The sequence below is a fragment of the Hippocampus zosterae genome, chromosome 5 (genome assembly GCF_025434085.1).
Source record: "Hippocampus zosterae strain Florida chromosome 5, ASM2543408v3, whole genome shotgun sequence".
In the NCBI taxonomy this organism is placed as follows: domain Eukaryota; kingdom Metazoa; phylum Chordata; class Actinopteri; order Syngnathiformes; family Syngnathidae; genus Hippocampus; species Hippocampus zosterae.
The window spans coordinates 22,082,427-22,097,161 of NC_067455.1; the positions used below are offsets into that span (position 1 = coordinate 22,082,427).

At 40.9% G+C, this 14,735-nt stretch overlaps 1 protein-coding gene across 5 annotated transcripts in view; it reads left to right on the forward strand.

Moving 5' to 3' along the window:
- Positions 1-14,481, forward strand: part of LOC127600246 (zinc finger protein 516-like) — an 82,595-nt gene extending 68,114 nt beyond the window's left edge. The window contains exons 4-7 of one of the 5 annotated variants that reach the window (XR_007962305.1): positions 1,361-1,465; positions 4,478-4,622; positions 5,099-5,169; positions 11,159-11,215. Coding sequence is in view for 3 of the 5 variants with exons in the window: in XM_052064649.1 (XP_051920609.1) it covers positions 1,361-1,465; positions 11,159-11,349 (296 nt within the window). In the remaining 2 variants the exon portion in view is untranslated. Of the gene's footprint in view, positions 1-1,360; positions 1,466-4,477; positions 5,170-11,158 lie in introns of all 5 variants that reach the window. The other 4 variants (XR_007962304.1, XM_052064650.1, XM_052064649.1 and 1 more) reach the window with 4 other exon arrangements.
- Positions 14,482-14,735: the final 254 nt, after the last annotated feature.

Below are 14,735 nucleotides of genomic sequence, written 5' to 3' on the forward strand. Positions count from 1 at the left end.
GAAGTGGTGGATTGTAAAATTTGTGTTGCGCTGAATAGTAATGGTGTCAGTACAAGGTAAGTCATGTCGGAAAATAGATCAACTCTGTCTGGAACCTAGCCCTCTCATGTTACAGAATGGATGGCTTTGGAAGCAATTGATATTCAACAAGTTAGAGTTATTTTTCCTCTATTTCTCCAGAGTGTGTAAAGGTGATTAGCGTGTGCTAATCACAAAGGTGATTAGCACACGCACACTTTGTGTCCTGACCAAAGACACACACACACACACTCACATCCATCCATCCATCCATCTTCCGAACCGTTTGATCCTCACAAGGGTTGCGGGGGGGGGGGGGGGGGGTGCAAGAGCCTATCCCAGCCGTCTTCGGGCAGTAGGCGGGGGACACCCTGAATCAGTTGCCAGCCAATCGCAGAGCACACAGAGGCGAACAACCATTCACGCCCACAATCACACCTAGGGACAATTTAGAGCGTCCAATCAGCCTGCCATGCATGTTTTTGGAATGTGGGAGGAAACTGGAGCACCCGGAGAAAACCCACGCAGGCCCGGGGAGAACATGCAAACTCCACACAGGGAGGCCGGAGCTGGAATCGAACCCGGTACCTCTGCACTCTGAAGGCGACGTGCTAACCACCGGACTACCGGGCCGCCCCACACACACACATGGCACGTATAAATAAATATATATGCATACTGTATCTATTTCACACACACGCACACACACAACTCTTTCACATGCGGGCACATACACCTGACATGTGACACACGGGCAGCGGAGCGGGCACATCACAGCCGGGGCGTTTTAATTGCCTGTAATTTATGCGGTGTGTGTGTCTGGCTGTCAGCCTGTGAGATGATGCTGTGTGACAGCAGCAGTCCAGCCCCTGGAGCAAGCCGCTCATAATGACACATTAGACATACTAATGATGCCTGCACTTGTCCACTACTCATGCCGCCTACCTCCACCACTGTGGCCCTGTGCTTCCGTGCGATGTTCAGTGTGTGCACACTACTGACCTCCAACTTTATTTAGCCTCAAACAGAACTCCATTTTGGAATGAACCAAGGTTATTATGGTAAACGGAAATGAACAAAAGAAGTCAAATTGAAATAACATTTTCGTCAACAATATCAGATGAAAACAAAAATTCTTTTAAAAGTATGAAAACTAACTGAATTATTTTATTCTAATTTTTTTTTTAATTTTGCTATACGTCCGTACTGATGGATGAACGTTATCCATTCATTTGAAGTTATGACACAACACTGAGAGTAAACCTTTTGTTTTTATCTTGCAGGCGCCAAATACTTCATATACCTAAACTAAACTATGTACCTCATTATGTTCACACATCAGGGATGCTGAGGTCTCTCATGCGACAAGGACAACATTTCTGCCACGAGTGTGGGAAGAATTTCAGTCAGCCCAGCCACCTTCGTACTCATATGAGGTCCCATACAGGTAAATTAACTCTTTACACCCCTCACTCACAAACAAAGATTCTCACTTCCTTTCTTGTGCTTATACACATCATAATAGCATTTTACATTCTCCAGTCAAAGGCTCTCTTGCACCTGCATTATATCATGCAGTCCACAGTAAAATGCCGCAGGACGTTTGCCTTTATAGAGATAACCCCAGCTGCTCGGTTGTGGTTGAAACAAATTTAACAGCCATTGGTAAACAATAGTTTGAACTGCTGTCAAACTCCACTTTCTCGAGCTGTGATGGAGCGTTTTCTTATATTCTTTCCCTTATTTAGTTCGATGACAGTGGCGGCAGATTCAATGAGATACACTATGGATTTTCAGTGTATATACTGTAGTACTAGAGTACACCGCATCTGAACATCATGAGAGTCGCATGTTGAGGCTGGTCGTATGGTTGTTGATCAAACCAAAGCAGCCATACATGAAGCAAAAGGAACAACAAAGGAAGTTGAGTAAACATATAAGGCCAATACCCATCTTTAGTTTGTAACCTAGCTCCCCCCCTCCCCTCTGCCCTCTAATTATTCATTTTATAGCATATTTTCAGTCATTCGCATGACACCTGTGCTCACACATCTTCACCTTCTCAGCTATTTATCTACTCAGTGACACTAACATGAGTTATCGATAATATATGCATGGAAGGATTCACACTCTCAACAATATTTCATTGTCGGACATTCCTGCGTGTACTCATATAAATCAAACCCGATCTTTTTGTTCAGCTGAGTGTGACAGCCAGTCCGCGAGTCCTTCCTTGCCCTGGGCTGGGCATCTGTCGCTATTTTTTAAACTGAAACATGTTTTCTCTGAATACTGACCTGTGACAAATCGTTTACATTATTAATCACATGTCAATTAGAGAAGTGCAATTGTGCATTCCAATGAAGCAGACCATCATTTATTCACACAAGTCTCTTGAGTACATTTGCATGTGCTCCGGTGCCATTTATTAAGCAAATTGACAAAAGCTATAAGCACACGTACATACATATTTTTTTGTTGTTGTAATGTTGTCATTCCTCACTCTGGAGTTTAAAAAAAGTTCTGTCCAAATTCCCAACAACAAAATCTCATTAGAAGCCTTTGCAGGTTGTCAAGCTTGTGCCAAAGCAACAGGTGTTTATTGCTTATTTATTTATTTATTTATTTGCGGGGTGGGGGGGGGGGGCAATCAGAGTCCTAACAAAATAAATCAGAATCAAGGATTTATGGGTGGAGTTATGCTTACATTTAACACCAAGATACAATGAATGCAGTTGACACACACTGCCCAAACGTTTTGTGCAGTTCTCATCAAGGCCTGTACCTCTATCCTAGTGACCAAAAACATGCATTGAAAAACAACATCAACACAACACCTGTGTTTAAAAAGCACTGCTATTAGAACAATTAGAAAAAAGGGTTTTGAGACTGAAGTCTTAATTTTACATGAAATTCCAAATATAATAAGTATAATATTAAAGTCATGGCTCTTTCTCAATTAATTAAAATCCGTATGTCCATTTGTTAACAACATGGTTGATGTAAATTCATTCATTCATTCATTTTCCGAGCCGGTTGATCCTCACTAGGGTCGCGGGGGGTGCTGAAGCCTATCCCAGCTGTCATTGGGCAGTAGGCGGGGGACACCCTGAACAGGTTGCCAGCCAATCGCAGGGCACATAGAAACGAACAACCATTCGCGCTCACACTCACACTGAGGGACAATTTGAAGTGTTCAATCATCCTGCCATGCATGTTTTTTTGGGAATGTGGGAGTAAACCGAAGGACCCGGAGAAAACCCACCCAAGCACGGGGGAACATGCAAACTCCACACAGGAAGGCCGAAACTGGAATCGAACCCGGTACCTCTGCACTGTGAAGTTGACGTGCTAAAACACTCGACTACCAGGCCGCCTAGATGTTAATTAATAATATTCATTCTCCCCACACTTGCAAAGGTTTTCTCTGGGTACTTTGGCTTCCACCCATATTCCAAAAACATTCATGTTTTCGTAGTATAACTGAAGGCCCCAAATTACAATGAATGTGAATATGAGTGCAAATGTTTGGGTTTTTTTCTGCCCGCTATGGACTGGTGATGGTGACCTGTTCAAGGATGCACCTGGCTTCTCGCCCAAAGTCGGCTGGAACAGGCACCAGCACACCTGCAGCCCATATTAGGAAATATAAATGGGAGGATGTATTCTGGTTAGATGTGTGAACAAACCTAACTAAAGAGGTGATTTTTCTTTCTTCAGGCAGCACATTAAACTGATGATGGTGATGATGGGCCTGAACAGTGTATTTCATTGTTACTGAAAAGAATTCAACAAGGTCCTTAACAGTCCTCAACGAAACACTGATACATTCATATTTGTCATCTTACTACCTGATTATTGTAAAACTAATAATAAGAGCAAAAACTTCACAAAATAAATGCTCTTTGCGATTCACTTGATATTTCAGCAATCTCAAAGTGCTACAGAGTAAATTCTGTAAAATAGCAAATAAATAAATAAATAAATATAGAAAGGGAGGGCCTAGCAGAAGCCTTTTTGTAAAAAGAAAAGTCTGAGGATCTCATTTAAAAGCGTCAGTAGTGTATGAGGCCCTCAGCCGGTTGGGGAGAGTGTTCCAATCACAGCTTTTTTTCTTGTGATACAAATTGATTCCCATATTTTTGGGGGGACTTTCTTTCTGTTGTTTTGGTTTCTTTTCTTTTCACATTTGTGTGGATATTGCTTGATATTTTCCCCATTTTATGCATTTTGCCGTTTGTTTCCCTTTGTTTCCTCCCACTTCCTGTTTGATCCCCCTGGCCACCTCTTCATCTCATCTTTTTGCTTGTCTCTCAATTTCATCCACCCTGTCCCTACTCTCTGTCAAATTCCTCTCCCTCCTGACTTGTATGTTTTCTTTCCCCCCCACCCCCTGCACCCTCTGGATTCCCACGCTTGCATTCTTCCCTCCCTCTGCGTCCGACCTCACTTGTCTCAGGCTCCTCTATTTCCTCTCCTGTCGTGTCACGTCCATCATATGAGTGCGCGGTGATCACAGCAGACAGGGAGATAAGTAGCGTCTTTGTGGAGAGTGTGAATGATATGTGGCATCGCCAGTGATTCTAAGTGACAGAGGCCAAATGGTAAGTGATGCAAAGCTGAGTTTCCCCTAAGCCCTATTGTAAACACACACACACACACACACAGTAAATTAACACACTCAGGCCCATACACAGGCTCTGTAAACACGAGCCAAGACTGTAATTAATGTTGTCACCGACGATTGTCCTCAGCATGGACGTACGCACATAGAAAAGGCCATCCGCCCCGAGGCCTCTATTAACATGCGTCATATTAAATCACTGACTTGGCTCAACCAAGTTCCATCGCCATCATCATCACCTTCACCGTCGCCATCATCATTACTGCTAGCTCACCTCCATTAGCATGGGCACTGGTGGCGAACACCGCACTTCATAGTGCAGCTGGTGGAACAAGGAGAAAACCAAATGCTTGTGTGGGTCTTGATGGAGCTTTTAACCGGATGCCCCCTTCCTCCTCCTCCTCTTCCTCCTCCTCCTTCTCCTCCCCCACCCTCGTCCTCCTTCTCACCCCACAGTTGGGTTTGATTTTAATGGACTCCACAGAGGTACTGACGCTCACAGCACCACTTCTGAAGCTCCCAAACAAGTATGTGGCACAATGGCTAATCACTTGGCTCCACCATCGCTTTTGCACGTGTTGTCTTTTTGTTGCATGCAGTCTGCATGCTGTGTAATGTTGTCAATTTCCAGCCCAGTCTTGCTTTGTGTGTCCATTTTCTTATTTAATGTCATACACTGTGCACCTGGCATCCGTACAAATGATTGTTGTCATGAGGAATCAGATTTGGACATTGAAACAAATTTTGTCAAATGCAGCAATTGTTTTGCTTTGCATATACAGTATAGTAATGACCAATTTTTTAGAATGATATGTACTGGATTAAACTGGAAGAAACATGAGAAAGTGGCAAAAAGCCTTAACAAGTCCTTCTCATAACCCAAGGCTCAAAATAAAGGGTTTGGCGTCAAAGTTTGCAAAGTAAAATTTGCATTTTGCGCCTCATCAAAACATATTGAATAACAAAACTGAGAAACAAATGGCTAGACAACCGTCAAAAGAAAGTAGAAGAACAAGAACCACTCAGACCTTCGCTGGGTTCACATCACCTGACGGGCATGTCAGATGCTGAGGGAAGCGCTGTGCTACTTACGCAAAAGTAACTAGCTAGCAACAGCTTTGGGAAGTAAATAGGAAAGATTTTGACTTTGCGTTTACGCTATTATCTCATATTGTATCATCGGGCACACACAGTCAGAAACACTCATTATTTGCCTATTAGGACTACATTTCCAAGAATCCCATGACACAGAAATTGGAAGTAGTCCTAGTTCCGGTTTGACTGAAACATATAGCTGCCTACTAGCAAGAAGACGTGCATGAGAATAACAACATGAACGTTGTAGGAAGGAATTTCAATTAAAAATGACAAACTGAAAAGCGGATGTGCGTACATGACATATTCCAGTAAAAACACAAACAATGAATTTACAGTTAATGAGGTAATTGTGAATCTCCATCAACAATTAGCATCTTGTCTCCAACTATTAGCAATAGCTCATACATAAACTTATTTACAGTAAACCTTTTACAAGCCACTTCACTGACTCATTTTAACTGCACATTTGCACGTGAAATTACTTGACAAACAATAGGTACATAACAGCTGTTTTTACTGTGTACGTGTTGTAAATAAACTGTTTTCTTTATCAGTTACGTGCATGTATCACATGAGACCTAACATTTATGGTTCTAGGGTGCTTGCATCAACATAAAAGTCTGTAAATAAAAATGGACTAAAACTTCCCTGCCAGGCAGATCAATCCCCATGGGTTTGATCAGAACCCCTGACAAGCCGATTCTGGCTTGCGGGGGCCGTATGTTTGATATCCCAGATCCGGACCACTCGAATCAACTACCATATAAATTTAGAGCATGTATGAGTTTCCATTTACCTCAAACTGTAACAAGGATATATCTAAGTAATGTTAGGCTTAAATCTAATTCAGCAAACTATTGATTATTCTTCAGAGACAAAATCACAAGTCATTTTCGTAGTCTTGGGGACATTATATCCACATTCAGTGTGGTATATCAGAGCAAGTTCTCTATTGTGTTATTTAGTTAATTGAGAGGGACAAAAGCTTCACACAACTTGTGATGCTTTCTTAAAAACATGCAAATAGTGACTAAAGTGAAGCTAGCTTGTCAAACACGGTGATGTTCAACATGTGTCAAGGATGGTATAGACTCTATACCATCCTTGAAGGTATAGGTATAGAAGGTATAGGAAGGTGCGGTTGCTGGTGGTGGTGCTGCTGGCTCTGCGGGTAGGGGTGAAGGGTCGGCGCCAAAGGGGCCTTGCGGAAGGTCGGGTTGTTGACGTCCAGGTATAGATGGTATAGACTCTATACCAGACGTCACCAACGCGGTGCCCGCGGGCACCAGGTCGCCCGTAAGGACTAGATGAGTCGCCCGCAGGCCTGTTCTAAAAATAGATCAAATAGCAGCACTTACCAGTGAGCTGCCTCTATTTTTTATTATTATTTTTTTTTGCTATTGTTGTTTAAATCAGACTTGCATGTAACTTACAAATGACAACATATATATAAAAACACTTAAAATTTAAAATGTTTTTTGTGTTTAATATAAATGAACTCTGACCTAGTATAGTTCATAGCGTTTGTTGCGCTCATACAAACAAGCTAGCAGACGCAACGAAACTGAGGAGAAGAGTTACCCCAAAAAAATGGCAGAAAAAAGAAAGAAAACATCATTTTCACGACGAATGGGAGGGAGAGTTTTTTTTTTACCACTGTGAAAGGATCCTGCGTGTGTCTCATTTGCGGGGCAACTGTGGCGGTAGCAAAGCGGCACAATGTGGAGAGACATTTCACTACGTGTCACACAAGTTACCACGCTAACTACCCACCGGGCAGCGCACTGCGAGCAGAGAAAGCCCGTGAGTTAAAGGCTGCTTTGTGCAAACGGCAGTCTTTTTTCACTAGACCGGTTAAAAACTCCCAAAAAGCAACCGAAGCCTCGTTTAGAGCTACGCAATTCTTGATTAAGAAAAAGAAGGCATTTACAGACGGGGATGTTGTCAAAGAAGTAATGATGATGACCTTGCATTTTTAACGGACATTACTGGGAAACTGAACAGTTTGAACTGTGAGCTGCAAGGCAAAGGTAAGACTGTTGCCGATATGATAAGTGCTTTAAATGCATTTAAAGCTAAGACGAGCCTTTTCTCTGTGCATTTACAGAGAAAAAAAGTGCTGCACTTTCCCTCTGTGCAGATGGTGCTGAAAGACAATGCTTCTGCATCTGAGGCTTTTGACAAAGTTGCAGAAAAGTACTCTCAGGTCATAAACAGAGTTGGTCAAGAGTTTGAGAACAGGTTTTGTGACCTGCATCAGCTTGAGCCATGTGTGTCGTTCATTTCTAACCCTTTCATGAACGTGGACATATCATGTATTGCTGAGCAGTTAAGTGCAACATTCAGCCTGGATGCTGAACAGGTGGAGATTGAAATTGTAACACTGCAAAATGACCTCCACCTCAAAGCCCATCAGGCTGCACCAAACTTTTGGTGCCTTCTTGACACAGAAAAGTACAGTGGTGTATGCGCAGCAGCTATGAAGGTTGCAAGCCTGTTTGGTTCAACTTATCTTTGTGAATCAGCCTTTTCTGACATGAACTTCATCAAAAACAAACACAGAACACGCCTCACTGATGCACATCTGCAAGACTCACTCAGAGTTGCAGTGTCAAGTTACACACCAGAGTACAACACACTGGTTAACAGCATGCAATGCCAGGCTTCCCACTAATTGACATAGAAACAGATAACAGATTTGGTGTCCAGTTCAAAGTGTGACATGATTTATTTAAAAATTTGAGAGTTGATTTTTGTATTTTACATGAGTTATTATTTGTACAAACATGGTGCAAAGTAATTCATGATTTGTTAAAAAATGTTAGTGGCTAGCTAGTTAAAATGGGATATTGTGATTTCATAATACTGTTGTAGAAGTGATCATTTTCAAATGTTTGAAAAATATAAAAATAAAGTGTTGCATATTGATATTTATCTGTTTCTATATATTTGTTGTGAGAAATCATTAACATGATCAGTGTTTTCACAAAGATAAATATCATTAATTATTAATAATAACATAGAGTTAAAGGTAAATTGAGCAAATTGGCTATTTCTGGCAAATTATTTAAGTGTGTATCAAACTGGTAGCCCTTCACATTAATCAGTGCCCAAGAAGTAGCTCTTGGTTTCAAAAAGGTTGGTGACCCCTGCTCTATACCATCCTTGACACATGTTGAACACCATTACCTTTATACGATAGAGGTAACAGCAAGTTGTATTCAAACAACAATTTAATTTTAACTGACATACCGTATCAGCCCGAATATAAGACGGTGTTTTTGCATTGAAATAAGACTGAAAAAGTGGGGGTCGTCTTATATTCGGGGTCTAGACATTTTACCCATTCACAGCGCTAGATGGCGCCAGATATCATTGAAGCGAATGCTGAACTCGACTCCCAAGGGCAAAGTGAACCCCTGTCACAAAGAATAAAAATAAAGATAGCGGTAGCACGAAGAAGAAAAATTAAAAATAGAGGTAAGAAAGAAAATAGAAAAAAATAATAGAAGTGATAACAGAAAATGGAGAAACGTAGCAACAATCCGGAGAAAAGTGGGTCGAAGATCGGCCAGGTCAACCGGCAGCTAAGGAGAAGTTATGATGTACTGTAATTTACACTTTAATTTACATATTTAAATGTTCAGAATTAAGATTTGAATGAGGCAAAATAACATGCTTTTTCTCTCAAATATAATGTTATAATCATTTGTTTCAGATGGAATGTAATTATTTTCTGTATAAAAATTAATTTGGTGTTCAAAAAGTCTTTTTTCAAACTTGAGTCTTGAAAAAGAGGGGGTCGTCTTATAATCAGGGCCGTTTTATATTCAGGCCAATACGGTACTCAAGCAGGCAGCTCAACGAGTTTAGCATTCAGGACTTAAATGACACATGTATGTGAAGTTGCCATGAAATAATTACCTATTTCTTGTGCCACACCGTCAAACTTGGAGACAGTAAGCAAAGTACAGTCGACTTAAATTCCATCTTCCTTCTGTTCGTTTTCAGAGTCCGTTAGAGCGACAAGAATTGAGGCTGAGCGGGAAACAGAAGTAAATCTGTTCAGCTTTGACATTCGCTTGTCTATGCTATACCCTCAATTTTATTAATCACACACATCACACACACACACCCGCGCCTGCCCCACATGACTGAGATTTACCGCACAGTATATGACTGATGGGAGCAGGCGTCTGGCGGAGGGGTCCAATTAGATGCAGTGTTGACGCTGCTTTACGGTGACGATAACCTTTAGTATAATGTAGTGCAGCGGTCCCGTCAGCCGTGTTTCCTCACAGGACGACGTCGCCCGGGTTTTTGCTTTCCTCTCACGTCTAACCCTCACCTTCTTTTTCCAGCTGTTTTATTATTTTCCTTTATGATTAATTATACCTATTTTGTTGTTATCGCTCTCTTCCTCAAACACCCCTCTTTCTTTCTCTCTGTTGTGCTTCTGATGATGTATGATAACTGCTTTATTTTCCTGTGTCTTCTTCAGGAAAAATACTGTTGGATGGGGGGAGGGGCCGCAGGGAGTCATTTATTTTCCCGCTGTGATAGTCATACATTTATCAAAATGATAATTAGGTGCAATTAAATGGCAATCTCATTTGTTTTGTTCAGGTGTGACTTGCTTATTTGTTATTATTCTTTATATTTTTTGCTGAGGTCTGATATCTCTCCCATTGTAGGTCAGTCCAATTAGAAGACAGGATGGGCATGTGTGTGTGTGTTGGTCATTGGGCAGCGGGGTTGATGGAATGAAGTACATGGATAGAAAATGACTGTTTAGACAAGATTGCGTGGCTTACTTGTCCAGAAGGAGTTTGTCTGGCATTTTCCTTTGAAATAAAGCCACCATGAAATGGACAAAAGTATTGTGACACTTTGTCACGGTCTGATTGATTTGTCAGGGGTTGAAGCAGATGGGCAGCATGTTGTTAGCATGTTTGTCTCAAGAGTTTTGAGAAATTGGGGGTTTAAGTCTCTGCTCCAGTGTTCCTGGTTTGTAAATTTTAATTGCGCTTGTGAGAGGGTTTTGTTTTTGTTTTGTTGTAATTACTCTGGCAAAACATGCATCAATTGAAAGCTCTACATTGTCCATAGGTCTGAATGCGAGTTTGAATTATTGTCTCTGGACTGGGTGAATCCCATAGAATTGAGGGGTGCTAATTGCATGTTTTATTCCATTTTCAGTCACTGTCGGTGTAATAGCCAGGTATCCCAATATTTGAGTCCATATTTTGTATTCTCCTTCCCTTTAAATGTGGCTTATGCATGTCTTTTTTCACTGCATTCTATTTTCGCTCTTTCATCTGTGGTTTATATGGATGTTTCATGTTACCAAACACTCTGTTGCCACCACGCGACCTTTGAAATGTCCTGTTTTTGTGTGTGTTTTGGATTGTTGTCCAGGAGAGAAGCCTTTCTGCTGCCAGCTCTGCCCATACAGGGCCTCTCAGAAAGGCAACCTGAAGACACATGTTCAGAGTGTCCACCACATGCCTTTTGACAACAACCAGTATCCAGATTCAAGGAACTTGTTGCTGAGCCCTGAGGAGCAAGGAGAGTTCGGCCCAACGGCGACCTCACCAAAACAGAACTAGGGCTTCTCTTGGACAACTAGGCTAGTCAGGGACTCACATCAACTGAAAATGACATCATCACTTGGAAAAATAGGAGGATTTGATCACCGTTGGATTTTACGGAACGGTAATATGAAACATTTTCCTCATTTTAACTCACATCTTATAATGAGGATTTTCAATAGTTCTTGTAGTTTGAGAGAGACCATTTGTAATGAATAAATACAAATGGCTGCTCTTAACAATACTAAAATAACACAATGGGTCAAAGTAGAATTAAGTCACAAACCTTTTTACTCCACTTCTCGTAAATGAAGGTAGAAAATAAAGATCGTGTAGTGTTGAATGATTCTTTCTGACGTCATTACGTGGCTCATGATATGCATATGAAAATATATTTTTCAATGCAACTACTGTGGCGTGCCACTGTAGTGGCCCACCTTTTTCTGGTTTTTTTTGTATTTTTTAGGTACATTGTACATGATGCATCCCTCATGCCAATATGCTACTGTCTATAATTTGCAAGTAACATTTAACAATTTTGTTAATAAGCCATGATAAAATTTAATGACGTTTCCCTTCAAAACTTCAAGCAGAAACGAACATATTTGAGAGCAAACCATCTTAAAATTAACATGATTATCAATACAGTGGCTGATAAATGCTATTTGCATTGTATAACTGAGTAATCGATTCATCATCACAGCCATAGCCAAGACTTCCTCTGGGCTAAAAGCCATTACAGTGTCTTGTGTTAGCCAGCATGGGCCAAAGAGGTAAAGTCACTTGGCTCCACTCTTTAGTGACATCTTAAGAGTGACCACTCTGAGCCGAGGGATATGATTAGCGAGAAAGAGAGCGAGAGAGAGAGGGAGCGAGAGAGAGAGAGAGAGAGAGAGAGAGAGAGAGAGCGAGAGACTGCTCTAATGCTCATTAAAAAGAGTTGCTTTATAATAGCCATTATAAATGAGTGTACCATTTTTATGGCCATACAATTATTGTCAATTGAAGAGGAAGGGGCTGAGTGCCGGCAATTTCCATCTATATAACTCCTTTATATTACTGAGCCTTTCTCACACTGACACTTTGACTTTGATTTACAACTGCAAACCTGCAGTTGGAGCGGCCTGATGACTCAGATTAAAATTACACAAAGTAAAGGCCAGATGGTGCACTTTTGGAGGCAAACGTGCTTCTGCTAATGCTAGCCAGCGGGATTGCTTTACGCTAAACCGCTTTAGGCTAATGGCCAATGTAATTTTAATTGTGCTGCAAACCTTTTTTGAAAGGCCGATGTTAAAATCCCTCAAATGCGTCAAGGCGTAGACAGCAGGATGCTAGCTGTGGCTCACACCATCATTTTTTTGCTTCAAAGGTTTCTAATTGGTGATATGTTTGACCTTTTAATGACTTCATCAACACAACCACTTCATGATGTCTGTATCAATCTGTTCTGGGTTACAGTACCTTAATTTGGCCAACAGCTTTGTGTTAATCACCATTTGCACTGTATATTATTAGCACTGTACAAAACCTGTGATGACAGGTTCCGTTTTTGTTTCATTACTGAAAGAGACTGAATGACATTCTCAGAACAGAGTGTTTTTTTGTTTTGTTTTGTTTTTTAATGATTTGTCGACCAGTGGATTGGACGGGTGAAGTGAAGTATGACAAGATATTCCTTCTTGGTCCCGCGGTGGGAACAGTCACAATGGGACTTTGGGATTTCCCACGAGGGCTATTCTTTCAGCCATGCTACCAAATAGTGCTGTTGAACCGGACTGAATTGTAAAGCAGGCACAGTCTTAACGCAAATGCGGTTGCATGTCTTTGTGATTTGTTTTCCGATCGACTGAAAAGGAATGATGAACATCCATTCATGTGTTGTGCCTAGTCTTTACACAGTTTTTTTGTTTGTTTGTTTGTTTTGTGGGTTTTTTTTGTATCCTCTCCTCGGGCTTGTCTCTTCAGCAACCTGCGAACTGAGAAAGCCATGCCTTGACTCATTGGAGATAAGCAGATTGTCACTTGTCAGGGAATATAATTGTTCGATACAGTTCTATTCAAACCCGTTAACATACCTATGAGTGTATTTTGAAACCTCAGTAGTTTTTTTCAAAAACAACAAATGGATGTAATACCAAATGGTTGTCAAAAGATACAAACTATGTTGTGTACCTTAATATGTCTAACGGTACACTTAAGTGTGTACTGAAGGGTGTGTGTAGTGAAAATACTTGAAAATGGATATTCTAGCCTTGTCCTGTAGAATAGTACTAATAATACCCACAGTGTACAGAATTCCCTTTAAGATGAACTCCTCAGTTAGAAATGTGTTCTCCGAAGTGTGACTTAGTGAAAGCGTGTCACTGGAGTGACTGTAATATGAATTGTTAATCTGTAATCCAATTTGACCAAATTCTTTATATACAGCGGTAGAAACCAAATGGCATTATTGGTGCACTTAGACTAGAAAACAACTTGAACTTTCCATTCGCTTCAATTCTAGACAAGGTTACTTTGAGAATGCTATCATAGCAGTTGACAGCGAATAGAATTTGGGGCTTTTGAGGCTTTTTGCATAGATTTCAATAACAGATGATCTTTTTTGTAATGGCTGTGTGTCACACCATTTTAGTTATTTTTCCTCATGGAAAGTTTGACAAGTCGAGGTGCAGCAGTGCTTATTTTTCATGAAGATGTAAGAGCTTGTTTTTCGTCTCTCTGCTAAATTGTAGGACTTTTGTCATTAGCTCGCCATGTCTGACCTCTGACGGGTTGTTTTTTCCCTTTGGTTGGCGGCTTATTACATATTTTTAATCGGGTGGTTGTTTTTTTTTTGTTTCTGCGAGCTTTTTATTTGTATTGAACCTCATGATTAATGTTCCTAACGAGACCTTATTATTCCGAGTGTTTTGGTTGAAATCTGTATTTATTATCACTTCAAAAAGGACAAGAGGACAGAGGCAGGACAGGTGTTTGGTAATTTTGATTTTCGGGGTCATTATTCTGTGTTTATTTTTTTTTTGTGTTGTCATTTTCAAGCCAGCAAGCCGACGTGAAAGCTATACCTCGTCTGAGCCATTCTCAGTTCTGTTCCACGTTTGTAAATGTCAAAAACCCCAAATAAAGACACACAAAATGATAACTTTTGCTTCCGCTTCATCTGGTTGTCTTTGCTAGATGTAGTCGCTTCTCAGCCACTTGTGATGGAACACATCCGCATTTAGATGAAGCAAGGTTCAGGTGTAGTTTGTTTGATTCTTACATTTCTGCTTTGAACTTTACCAAGAAGCCTTCAGTGTATCGCCTCTGAGAATCACAAATGGCACAGCGTGTATTGTACGCTGCTTTGCTTTTCACAGGTCCTACTGGTACCATTAGTGCTCACTCTCATCAGCTGGGCA